The 13,884-nt window shown below is 33.4% G+C and overlaps 1 protein-coding gene across 11 annotated transcripts in view; it reads right to left on the bottom strand.

Annotated features, from left to right (window-relative positions):
- LOC149775107 (RIMS-binding protein 2-like) overlaps nt 1-13,884 on the bottom strand; it is a 381,635-nt gene that overhangs the window by 32,244 nt on the left and 335,507 nt on the right. For 9 of the 11 annotated variants that reach the window (XM_089943974.1, XM_089943975.1, XM_089943978.1 and 6 more), the window contains 5 exons: nt 10,161-10,286; nt 8,655-8,831; nt 7,432-7,625; nt 3,523-3,603; nt 2,151-2,369 (listed from right to left, as the gene is read on the bottom strand). In XM_089943974.1, the coding sequence (XP_089800100.1) occupies nt 2,151-2,369; nt 3,523-3,603; nt 7,432-7,625; nt 8,655-8,831; nt 10,161-10,286 (797 nt within the window). The remainder of the gene's footprint in view (nt 1-2,150; nt 2,370-3,522; nt 3,604-7,431; nt 7,626-8,654; nt 8,832-10,160; nt 10,287-13,884) is intronic. The other 2 variants (XM_089943981.1, XM_089943984.1) reach the window with 1 other exon arrangement.

Raw genomic sequence — 13,884 nt, 5'->3', positions numbered from 1 at the left:
TTCTGAACAAATACAACTTAAAAAAGATACTGTATAAATTCCAAATAAAACTCAGGATGGAAATATGAATTGTCTTAATACTGTTTATGGAATTTGCAGGGCTTAATGTACAAATAAACAAAGTGTTTTAAATCAGAACACAATAAAGTGCAATGGTGGTTCTAAAAACACATTCTTATACTTTGTGATGCTTGTGAAATAACAAGCACATCTAGAAGAAACTAGTGGATCAGTGCAACTACTGGCCAAAAACAAAACCATAAGAAAAGTGAAAAACAAGGGTGCATCAAATGACTTTTCTGGATGAGTATCAAAATGATGAGTGACAAATGGAAATGCAAGTCAAAACTGCTTAATCAACTTTTTCTGTGTTAATGTAACCGTCTTTAAATGATTACCTACAATATTTATGTAACATGACCTACCATATTTATGTAACATGACCTAACATACTTATTAAACATGAATTACAAGCTCTGTCCAAATACATTATTTTTTGGAGATGACTTTTGTATTTGTAATCTGAAAGATTGAAATGTGCTAGTAACAAAGTTTGCTCAGGACCACTACTGCCAAACTTTGAAAGAAGGTCTTTTCTTAACAAAAACCAAATTTGTATCACAGAACAGAAAGCAGTTTTGCACATTTTGACAATTTCGCACATTAACAAAGTAAATAACCACCCCCAGTTCCAGCAGTTTTGAGTAAATTGAAAAAAAGTATCCATAATTCACCTTCATAAACTTCTGCATGGATATAGTATTTGTTCATCATACATCCACTGGGACCAAAATACAAAATCCTTTATTTTTAACAGACTTTGTTTTCAGTATTGTAATTGGATTTAGTCTGGGACACATGTCTATATTCTTTAATTGTAAGTAAATGCACAATAAAAAATTTGCAAACAGAGTTAACAAATAAAAAAAATTGTACTTTTTACACATCTTGGACAAATAAGACCGCACTTATTGACAGCATGTTGTGATATTTGTCAGGGAAATCCTTGACCTTTCTTTATTATGACAAATGTTCTCAGATGAAATCACAATAAAATACAATGTTCTCAGATGAAATCACAATAAAATGTTCTCAGATGAAATCACAATAAAATTCAATTAAACGGGCACTAAATATCTCATATGACTTTTATGATGAGCATGGTTGAGAAAAGTGTTTTTCGGCAAAAATGTAATTTAAAAAAAAAAAACTGCTATTTTTATGTTCGATTATGATCTTTTTGAGAAGTTTGTTGTAGTCACCATGAGCAATTCTGTCAGAGGTACAGTTCTAACAGATAAAAATAAAGTTGTCAATTAAAAAAAATGCAAAAACATTTTTGCAGTGTTTAGAATTCTTGGCACTTGCAAAATAAATAAGCAAATAAATCACTGCTTTTTGTGTTTACAGAAAAAAGGAAATAAGTAAAAGCCTAATTTAAATCTTTTTGTTCTTGTCTGTTTTATAATTTTAGGGAACTGTTTATTTTTAAGATTACAAAACGGGATATTTTTTAACAATTGTAAATGACTCTTTCACTGATGTTTCTGTGCATGGAAAATGACGACACAGAAAATCCTTCATCATACTTTAACTTAATTTTTAAGATTTTTTTAAAAGCTGTGAGTCTCAATTTTTTTTTTGTCCATGTAATTTTTTTTATTGTTTCCACTAACACTAAGATTTTATGTAAGTAATATTGGAAATGACATTATTTGTGGGTACTGAAATTTGATGCAAAGCTGAACAGAACTCTCACATTGGGCAATGTTAGTGGTCTTTTCATTACCATGCAGAGGAAGACATATTAATTATTGTCAAACTTGAAAACAATAGAAACTAAAATATTGAAAACTCCACCAATACCTCAAGCATATCCAAGAAACAGCATTATACATACATGGGTAGTAGCAAGAAAGGGTGAGGGATATAGGAATCTCATTTGTTTATGAATCAATCAAAGCACAGAGGATAGGATCCAAATATGCAACATATCCAGTAGCATATTTCCCAAAACTTTTAGAATATGCCACCACCACTTTAATTCAGATGCAATTGAAGCCATGCTCATGTCTTTCCACTCAAGTTCCCAAACCACACCAATAAAAACGACTGCAGAGGGATTCAAACTTGCATCAAAAAGCCCTGACCTGTTGTTTTGAAAGACTAGGACTTTCATTAGATTGGCATGATTTTCTCCCTAACTCCAATGAACTTGGAGTACTCCTGCCATTGAATGAATTTGGTGAGTTTTCTTCAGCTTCAGAAGAGACAACTTCTTCAACCTCCTCTGGAATATCCGACAACTCGGAGCAGCTGCTACTATCTATAAACATGTCCTGATACTGAGTGCTAATACCAGTCTGGAACTGTGAAATAAATGACAAATATTAAACATAAAACATGCAAATACTGTTCCAGTCTGACTGGTAGACTGTGTTACTGATTTCAGTCAATGTATGCACTGACAAAATGTACAATAAATATTGTTACACATTTCACACTTAATTATAGATGACTATAGCGAAATTAGGATTGCATTAATGGAGATATGATTTAAATAAAGGAAGCCAAGCTTAGCAAGCATTACACAGCAAGTGGAGCAATAATAAGGTGTACTAGCTTTGCAAAATTGAGTCCAATTTCCAAATAATAAATGAAAAATATCTAAATCAGAATGCCTGGCTAATTCATCAAAAGCTACAAGAATAGACTAACAGTATTTTTCTTCTCCAGATGTCATGAAAAAAATGGCTGGACATATGCCAGAGTAAGATAAACTCAATGCCAAAAACTGTTGTTGAAACAGCCCCAATATTATTTGGAAATTGTCCTCTATTTTGAACAGGTTATGATGCTTGGTGTTATAACAAATGTATGATATATTAATATTAAGACACACACTCAGATTAATACATAAAAATATAAAGTACAGATTCTACTATTGATTTGAACTGAATTTATGTTAACTTGAGTTTCTTGTAGGAAGGTATTAAATATTAAATATAAAAAACAAACAAATCAAAACATTATTATTTGTTTTTTTTTAAAATTTGTTTTAGTTGCATTTGTTTAATATAAGAGTCACTGTAATAATTAAGATACAAAACTTAATAACATATGCAATAACTTCACTTTCTCATATGATATGTTAATTTTTAAAGTTAATTTTTGACCTCTCCATGGACAGGAAATAAAATGTTACCCAAACAGACCAATAATTTTTTTTTGAAGATACAACTTCACTTAGAAAGCTTGGCTAACGTTAATCAACTGGTTTTGCACATGCAGAAAAACAACAACAAAGAACACCTTGACATGCAATTTGTAAATAAATTGTCAGATGATTTCATTGACAACTGCTCACCTATAACACAGAAAAATTAGAATAAGCCAGGTGATAATATTGTGCAAGAATCAATAAACAGGGCTTGGGGGCTGGGGTTTAATGTTAGAGTTGTTGGCGGGGAGAAAAACATTTATAAAACATTTTTATGAAAAACATTCACGTGGTTTTCTTACTTGTGCATACTGTGTTATTTCCCGAAACCTGGTGTCTAGTTCCTCGTCAGAATCTCTACCATCAACATGTATTGGTGATTTCTGCAACAGTAAAGTGTAAAATGTTGAAAGTGTAAGGAAACTTCTGCAGAATTATTTCAATCGTGACTCTAGTAGACACTGATTTGTGCATTTTTAAACATGTTAACAATACTAAATTTCAACAAAAAACATATATTAAGGCCTGCACAGAAATGTGGTGATATACAACTTTACTTCTCCAGTTCCAAGTCAAAATACATGATCCTGGGACTGGATTGAATAAAAAGTGTCATCTACGAATGATATGCCACTGCACTTCTCCCCAAGCTTATGTAAAACCTCACATATCATATTTTCCAATACTTATGCTAGACTCTATGGTCCTGTCTGTTTATGTACTACTCACGGTATTTATTGTATATATTGGGACATAATAAAATAATTAACTTTTTTCCTTTCCTAGAACTTATGGTGAAACTTTTTTTCACATAAGTCACATGTCCCAAGACTTAAGAAACAAAATAAATATGTGCTAAATTTGTGCAACCCCCCCCCCCCATTACATGTTGCAATAAAATAGATAAACAAAAAGTGCTTATTTGATAATAAAATGAAAGAAAATAACATTGTATTATTATCATTTATTCCTCTTTTTTCACCATGAGCATGAAAGAAAATAATATATCCACACACTCCATACACATAGCATAGGCATACATACTGTAGTTTGTATTGCATATCTCAGATAACACACAACACATTGTTCATTGTGAAGCAAATCTTGTTTGGTTGTACTCAAAGGTTTGAATATGTTATCTGACTGAAAACTGGATCCAACAAAACTGCAGACACTAGAGGGAAATATCAACCACTTGTTTGAAGGAATCTGCCATTCATGCATGACATGGTGTAAGGTACAAAATAAGCAAGACTGTACTATATCCAGGTTAACTATATGACTGTATCTGACAAACAAAAGCCGTTATTTGAAAATACATTCACTGTGAATGACAATCTTTTCATTACACAGGTTACAAAATGTATTATTAGAGCAAGTTATTGCTGTATATTCAAATTGCCTGCAAATATCAATGGCCGATTGTATTAATTATGACTACCAATACCAAGCAAACAGAACCCCAGGTGGTGAATAAACAAAATTGTCAGCATGCAATAAAATCATTGGTTGAACTTACTAACAGGATATCAAATACAAAGGTTATTTTATTACAAAACAAGCCAATGTTGGATTCTTTTTAGTGTGCCAATTTTTATATACTTTTTACACAAAGTCGGCAGACATCTTTGATTCCTTTTTACTGGTATTTTCATGGAAATTTTGAAAATAAAATGAAACAATGGAAGTATCTTTAAAACACACAATATAGTGCTTAGTGCATGGACATAGATGGCCCAGTGTCGCCCAGAAGAATAGGAGAAAATAAAATCATACAGTGCACAAAAAGATTTACCTTAAAAACTAATTTATGGTGTCCCAACAAAACTATAGTGTCCCAACATTTACAGTAAATGCGGTATGTTAGACCCTATGGCCCTGTACTCTGTTTATATACTACTTGTGCCAGACCCTATGGTCCAGTCATCTGTTAATATTGAACTTATGCTAGGCCCTATGGTCCAGTAATCTGTTTATATACAAATTATACTAGAACTTATGACCCAGTACTCTGGTTGAGTACTCTTTATATATTATTTATGCAAAACCCTATGCTCAAGAACTGCTTATACACTACTCATGCTAGACTCTATTGTCCAGTACTCTCTGTTTAGAGAAAATTATGTTAGACCCTGTGGTACAGTATTCATAATTTACATACTGCCTATGCTATATTGGTAAATTAAAAATGAACGCAGGAAAAATTAAGAATCAAAAGACACCTCTATGTAACTTTAATGAACAAATGTACTACGACACTGATTCTTTTGAGAGTTAACCTTTGCAAATTAAAATATTCATGGAGAGACAAACAGAATGCTTATTTAACATCAGCAGTCACAGATAAGCATCTAAGTCATAAAAAGTGTTTGTTTAAAGCTGTACAGTACAATCTAAGTACAATAAAGTATAAACTAGTCAACCTTTGTCCTGTTAAAATCTTGACATTCTGTTTAGAGTCGTGTAACTGGCCCCTCTGCCTGCTCTGTGGCATTATTATTTCTTTAAAGTCTGTATTTTTTACTTTGAAAAATCTCCCAGTGATTAAAACAAAACCAATATTCAAAATGGATAGTGTGAATATTTTATAAGAACTGAATAAAAAAAATAAGTTTTTTAGTAGATTTTTTTACACCATTTGGTAAACTTCTTCTTCAGCCACACAACTGTGTCACAATTCATTCTATCTGGCAATCATTATGCAACGTTTGACGGTTTTAGCCGAAGGCCAGGGTTGATTTCCTAATTATGAATGAACCCATCTGCTCAAGTAATGTTCTAATAAAACATGGGCACACAAACCCCCACTTATGTAAAGGAAATAACTGTTAATAAATATAATCAAAGATTGGCGGGAAAAGCCAAAAGACACAGCAATAAATAGATTTTTAACAAGTGATTAATAACAAGGAATGTTTTCTTTTAATATGTGTGTGTGATTTGGATATTTAACGCAACTTTAAAAATTCTTCAGTCATATCCCAAAGATGTCTGCAATGTGGCAGTTTCTTATGATGTCTAGCACTGAGGCATCACGCTGCAAACATGCTGCATCATGTTCCACCCGGCCACATTATCCTGACACCAGGCCAACCAATCCTAACACTAACCTCTTAATGCTGAACACCTAGCGAGGCAGCTGTTAGTACCATTTTTAAAAGACTTTGGTTTGACTCTGCCAGGGTTTTGAACCTGCATTCAAGGCAGACACTATAACCACTACACCTCCAGAGCAGTCTTAATAAAATTGTGTTTTTACACCTTTAATTTCAAAGTTTTCAATGTACCATTATGAAACTTGTTTTTTAGATGAATATCAAACAGATACACTTACTGATCAGTTATCACCAATGAATGCCAACTTGAGTTTTTGCAAAAAAAAAACATGGCAACAGTGATAGTTCTGTGAATGCAAGGACATAAATCAATGTGTGAAAATTACATTTTCCATGAAAAATACAGAAAATATCTCCAAGTAATTAAAATCAATGCTTGATCAGTTCCGATTCATTGTACAATTTCACCAATTTACAGTATTACATCACTATAATGTGTGAGCCTACAAACCTGGTTACATCTTACAGAGCAAAACAAAGTCCTATTATTGAATGTACAATTTCAACAATTTACAGTATTACATCACTATAGCTGACAAACCTGGCTACATCTTACAGAGCAAAACAAAGTCTGTAAATGTCATAACATTACAAAGCAGCAAAACGAGTGAAGGAAATGTGCAAAAGTAAAAAAGAATTTCCCTCATAGAAAAATCTCGGCAATATATTTGATCTGCAAAATTTTCTGAAACCCAACACAATCTCCTTGTATAAGAGAATTCTTTTCCAGACCAAACTGATTAACAAATGGCACAAATGCGATAGAAAATTAAGAGAATTCTTTTCCAGACCAAACTGATTAATAAATGGCACAAATGCGATAGAAAATTAAGAGAATTCTTTTCCAGACCAAACTGATTAATAAATGGCACAAATGCGATAGAAAATTAAGGTATTCCTGGAATTATTTTTGATGACCATGACATTCCTTATTTTATACAAACATTTTGGATATACTCTGTAATACCTTTCTGACATTTTGGATATACTCTGTAATACCTTTCTGACATTTTGGATATACTCTGTAATACCTTTCTGACATTTTGGATATACTCTGTAATACCTTTCTGACATTTTGGATATAGTCTGTAATACCTTTCTGACTTTGTGGGAGACTTCAGCGGCAAGTGTTTTGGCAGCACCAGCTGTAATTTCTTTGATTAAACTGTGCGGCAGTTTGACAGTTTCCGAATCTATAGACTCTTTGCCATCAGAGGTCAAAGTTCGCACCATCAAAACTTTAGGAATAAAGCCCTGAAAATCATTGGCACTGAGGACTATATGGTCATCTGAAAAACAAATTTTATTTTTAAACAACAAAAACATACTTTACCTATCAAAAAGATCCAGTTTGAAGATAATCTCTCTCATATGTCTAAACATTTTGACTTTTTGAAGAAAAGAAGACTTGTTTCAAACTATCCTTTGATCTACTTGTGTTGGAATTGGCAACATGATGCAGAAGTCAAAGCCAAAGGGTAATACCGGATACTGGAGATTAGAAATGTAACTCGTATAATGTTTAGTTATCTAGGTCCTATATTTCACATAATTACATTACTACAGCAACCGAATCCATGGTTTTTATCAACAACATTTATTCTGACAAAGAAAAGTCATGAAATTTATCTTTACTTATCTTGGTAATGTGATGAAGACAAACATCAAATGAAAAACAATCTATGGATCAAACAATCAAGGGATAAAACAATTAATAATCTATGGACAAAACAATCAATTAACAATCTAGGGATCAAACAATCAATTAACAATCTATGGATAAAACAATCAATTAACAATCTAGGGATAAAACAATTAATATTCTAGGGATAAAACAATCAATTAACAATCTATGGATAAAACAATCAATTAACAATCAAGGGATAAAACAATCTATTAACAATCAAGAGATAAAACAATTAACAATCTATGGATAAAACAATCAACTAACAATCTAGGGATATAACAATCAATTAACGATTTAGGGATAAAACAATCAATTAATGATTTAGGGATAAAACAATTAACGATTTAGGGATAAAACAATCAATTAACGATTAAGGGATAAAACAATTAACGATTTAGGGATAAAACAATCAATTAATGATTTAGGGATAAAACAATCAATTAACAATTTAGGGATAAAACAATAAATTAATGATTTAGGGATAAAACAATCAATTAATGATTTATGGATAAAACAATCAATTAACAATTTAGGGATAAAACAATAAATTAATGATTTAGGGATAAAACAATCAATGATTTAGGGATAAAACAATCAATTAATGATTATGGGATAAAAGCAGCCTACTCACTTGTGGCACCTTTTGCTTCTTTAGTTCTTCTCCCGTCAGCAAACACAATATATCCGGTAACAAGAGCACCATTGGAAAATCCAGATGTATCTATGGTAACAGGGAGCCATGTGAGGAGAAGACTGCCTTCTTGTGGTCCTGGCTCCACCTGTACATTCAGAGGTGGCTCTGGCAATCCTGTGGAGAGATCTCAAGCAATAAAAAAATGTTTTTATAACTAATGCAAGATAAAGGAATCACATATGCACATTGCAGTATTCCTTTGTTATAACACTGTCCATGGGAGCCATAAAGTATACAGCCATAACTAAGACCACCTTATAATAAAGTACAGTATACTGTATTCCCTCATTATTACACTGTCCAAGGGGACAAGAGTTGATCGACTTATAGCCAAACCACCTAATAATGAAGTGTATGATACTTGTTATAACAATGTCCATGAAGTTATAGAGTATAATGTGTTGTAGTGAAACTGCCGTATAATGAGATACATGAAAACAGTATTCCCTCATTATAATGATATCAATAGCAGCTATAGAGTAAATCACCTTATTGTGAAACGACATTATAATTAAGTGCATGATACACTAGTAGATCCATGACCAGACATGCCTTATAACTGGAACCTTGCTTTAATAAAGAACCCTGTCAGGGAGTGCTCTACTTGCTTTTGGAAAGTAAATATGGCAAGGTAAACCAGCCACATATTACAGAAAAAAGGTTATTTAGTTAAACCCAATTTTTTTTTGAGCTACAGTGACCTTAACACCTTTGACCTTATGCCCCCAACATCAATAGGCCTCTTTCATGCCTTAAGTACAATATAACCTAACATGTATATCATCCAAAACCTCTGGAGAAAATATAACAATGAAAAAATGTGGGCAGGTTTCTTCTTTCAGTCAGTGACAATGACCTTTGACTAAAAAATTGATAGGTTTCTTTCTTATCATGAAGTTCAAGCCATCCACAAAGATTGGCAACTGAAGCCAGTGGATAAACTCAAATTATTTGCAGAAACCATTTTTCTTCTTGCACTTTGTCCTTGACCTTTTGACCCTCAAGTCAGTAGGGTTCTTTCCTATCTGAAGTGAAAGCCATCCAAATGGTTTGCTAACTTTAGATGGTGGAAAACTTGAGTCACTGTGCATAATCTACATTAGTAATGGTCAAACATCATACCATAATATATGAATGTTACACCTTATTTAAAAATGTTATGTAAATCTTCATCTGACGTGTTCTAATTAAAGTTTCATGTTAAAAGATAATTATTTTATTAAGATTTAGTCATTTTTCAACTCTTACACTGACATCTTTTTCATGCAACAATAAAAATGTGTCCTAAATTCTACATTAATGCTGCATTCCTTCTACAAAGCAGTGAAATAAGATGCAGTTCAAATATTTTATTGCTTCTTTATGGCAGACTAGAGAGCTGTTGCGAAGAAGACTCTCTCATTAAAATATATAATTACATCTTCATGCCTACTGAAAACCTACCTCCTGCAGAAGTCTTAAAATCTACTGGGCTTGACAAAAGGTCACGCTGCAGAGCACCATCTTCCTGAAGGCCTCCTTTGTTCTTCGCCTTCACTCTCACTGTATGGGAAGTGGCTGAAGACAGGCCTGAAAATGTGCGACAACAATATACTTCACCCATAATGCTTTCTTAACAGAGTCCCTTGAAGGGACTGATTCTCTGAGAGAATTTCCAGGAATTCAAGATAAGATCATTTCTTCTTTTTAACTCGAGTGTTGAAACCATCTCTGACACAGGTGCTCGATGCGAGCTTGATGTTAAGAAAAAAAAAACAATCATCTAAAGGAAAAAAATCAAACAGAGTGACAAAAATACCTTAGATTACCCCGATGACCCGTTCTGACATAGGACCCTCTGTATCATAATATATAAGAGAGAAGGTACGGAACTTCCAAATACTTCGCTCCACCCATGACCCTCGATTTCCTTCCGCTATTTCCGTCTTTAAAGGCACATGACAATACTATATGGCTTGTTTTAATTCTGAGATATTTTTCTATCCATCAAGCCATCATTGACTTTTCTGCGTTGTACCAAGCTGAAGTTACGGGCTCCGAAACGTGCGATTTTCGCAAAGTTTACCATTGTGGACACTTCTGTGCTCATCTGAAAACTGGTGACAAGAGCGATATGGACAATGTTTTCAACTCTATGGTGCATCCCTTCTTGAATTACAGAACAGCGGTAGATGCAAAAGTAAGTTTTTTACTTACCATTGACTTGATTTAACTTTAGGAATCCTGTTCCATGCAAGAATTATACATTGTCTTTTTCATTGCACAACACATCGTATACATGCATCTCTATTTTCAAAATAGGCAGCACTAACGTCAACACCGAAATATGATTGGCTCAAAAGGTTATACTTATTATCATAGGAGCACGCAAGTGTCCACAATGGTAAAATTCCTCCATTCTGTTTATTAACTTGTTAGAAAATCTCGAACAAGATTCATCTGCAGATGTCTACAATGGTTAGATGACTTGTGATTTACTAAAAATGTGTATGATAATGCGTTGGCCTTGCACTGAATCTGAAACCATCATAATTATGCCACTGAAGTTCATGCTGTTACTCTGTCTGAAACAGAATGGCCATGTCACTTCTTGCTAAATCCACTCTATGTGTTTCTATGTAGAATCAGGTTCCAATTTTGTTTTCGCACTTTGAGATTACAGCTTTTGTTGTTGTTCATTTGTTCCCCCCAGTGACATGACCACCTCTAGTGAAATGTAACAAATGTCTGATGGATGTAGTCATTATTTAGAAACAGACAAAATGGAAGAAATCATTTTTTTTGTATTCAATCTAAATTTCATTGATTCAATGAAATTTTGAAATGATAGTAACTTTATCAATGATGCTTCATTTTAGTGGTCCTCTGGTGCCAAAAATAGGCACCAAACCAAATGAGAAATACTGAAAATCATGCAGAATTTGCAATTTCAGCAATTCAGCCACAAGAATTTCATTTCCAAATAATGATTTTTAAAATGAAAAAGATATGAAAGACCGAGACCCTATTCCAAACCACCCTTATAATTCTCTGCTTTAACTATCTTAGGTTCAAGTCGGAAAAGTTGGCTGTACAAATTGAATAATTACTGCTGAAAGGTGGATGTTGTCTCCAAATTAAAGCTGGCTAAGGGCATTTGGTGAGTGGCAGTATAATGAGGTAGTTAAAGTGCACAGAAACAGGCAATGTGCAATTTGTTATTATTATAGTAAGAAAGGGAGAATAATCAACAGCAAAAAGACTAATGGCAAACCAAAGTAACTGTAATGTGGTTGAATACTTTGAATAAACCTTTTGTGACTGAAAACCAATTTCTGTCCTGACTATGATAGCTAGAAGTTAAAGTCACTTTGTTGATAGTCAAACAGCATTAATAAAGACTTATTTGGAGACATTTCAAATTACATCCTGGATAAAATGATAATATAACAAGAGTGCTGTGAACTCTATCTATGTAGGAACCAGTTGTTGTGCATGGTTGACTCAGGAGATCATTGGGTCTCAATGATTGGTATGTGGTCTTGAACTGAACTTGCTCTTCATAGACCATTCTTTTCTTAATTAACTTACCATGACAGTGACCGCTGACCTTTAGCTCCCAGAATCAATAGGTTTCTTTATTACCCTGAGTACAAGCCATCTACAAAGATTGATCAAGGAACTTGCTCAAGAACAAATATGTGTGGCACATCTTTGGGCAAGGAACTTTACTCCAATTTCCATTTTAATGTTCTGCAATACCATTTGCCTCTGAGTCACAATGACCCTGACCCTAAATTTTGATACCAAAATCATCAGGACTCTGTACCACAGGTGCAAGCCCTCCACAAACTTTGGTTAAGTTATGTGATCTGGAAGGAAAGTTATAATGCAAAATCTAGTTGTTTTCATTAAGTCATAGTAACTTTAACTTTTGGTCATTTTGACCCCAAAATCAATAGGCTTTTTCCTTCCCCAAGTTGTACATCATCCATAACTACGGTGAAGTCGCATGGATGAGAAATGAAATATCAATGCAGAAACCATTCTTCTTTTCTCAGTCAATGTGACCTTGACCTTTAACCTCAAATCAAGCGGCTTCTTCCTTGATCCAAGTTTGGTACAAGTATGTGATATAGAACTAATGATATTGCACTGAAACCATTTTTTGTTTACAATGACCTTGACCTTTGACCAGCAAATCGACAAGCTTCTTCTTTACCCTAAGTGCAAGCCATTTACAAAGCCTTGTAGCTGTAGATATTGGAACACTCAAGTTCTTGTGTAAAATAATATTAGTAACAGATGGGCAGAAAAACAACATCATAATGTAATATGACCTGCCCTACACTGGGCATAAAAAAATCAAAGGTCCAATGGACATTCAGTGAGTTTGGATGAGTGGGAAAAATGGTGTACAAATAATTGATGTTTTATAGTGCAATCAATGATATCGTAAAAACTGAGTGCAACCAATGCTATTGCATAGACTGAGTATGGCTGACCCAGGTTATGCTTTTGACAGCAAGACATAAAGAACACTTGTTACTTAAACAGTATCTTTAATCAATTCTGTATCTTTAAAATATGAATGTGAAGACATGATTGACCTTGCTGCTCTAAGGACATGATTGACTTTGCAAATAAAAAGACATGATTGACCATGCTAATGTAAGACATGATTGACCTTGCTAATGTAAAGACATAATTGACCTTGCTAATGTAAAGACATCATTGACCTTGCTAATGTAAAGACATGATCGACTCTGCTAATGTAAGACATCATTGACCTTGCTAATGTAAAGACATGACTGACCTTGCTAATGTAAAGACATGACTGACCTTGCTAATGTAAAGATATGACTGACCTTGCTAATGTAAAGACATGACTGACCTTGCTAATGTAAAGATATGACTGACCTTGCTAATGTAAAGACATGATTTTCCTTGCTAATATAAAGACATGATTGATGTTGCTAATATAAAGATATGATTGATTTTGCTAAAATGCTTCATTTAATATTGATTTTTAAAATAAATATTTGCATGAAAAAAATCATTGTAATTATTTCCCGTTTAGCATGTCAAATACATTCAAATTCTGATCTGTGAAAACAGGGCATTAATTGACACCTCGATGCACTTTCCAAATACATTTATACAAGCTGCACTTTTAAACCTTGGGTCA

Source organism: Sinohyriopsis cumingii, chromosome 19, assembly GCF_028554795.1.
Source record: "Sinohyriopsis cumingii isolate HCF-2022 chromosome 19, ASM2855479v2, whole genome shotgun sequence".
Taxonomy (NCBI): Eukaryota; Metazoa; Mollusca; class Bivalvia; order Unionida; family Unionidae; genus Sinohyriopsis; species Sinohyriopsis cumingii.
This window is presented reverse-complemented; position numbering and strand designations above follow the sequence as displayed.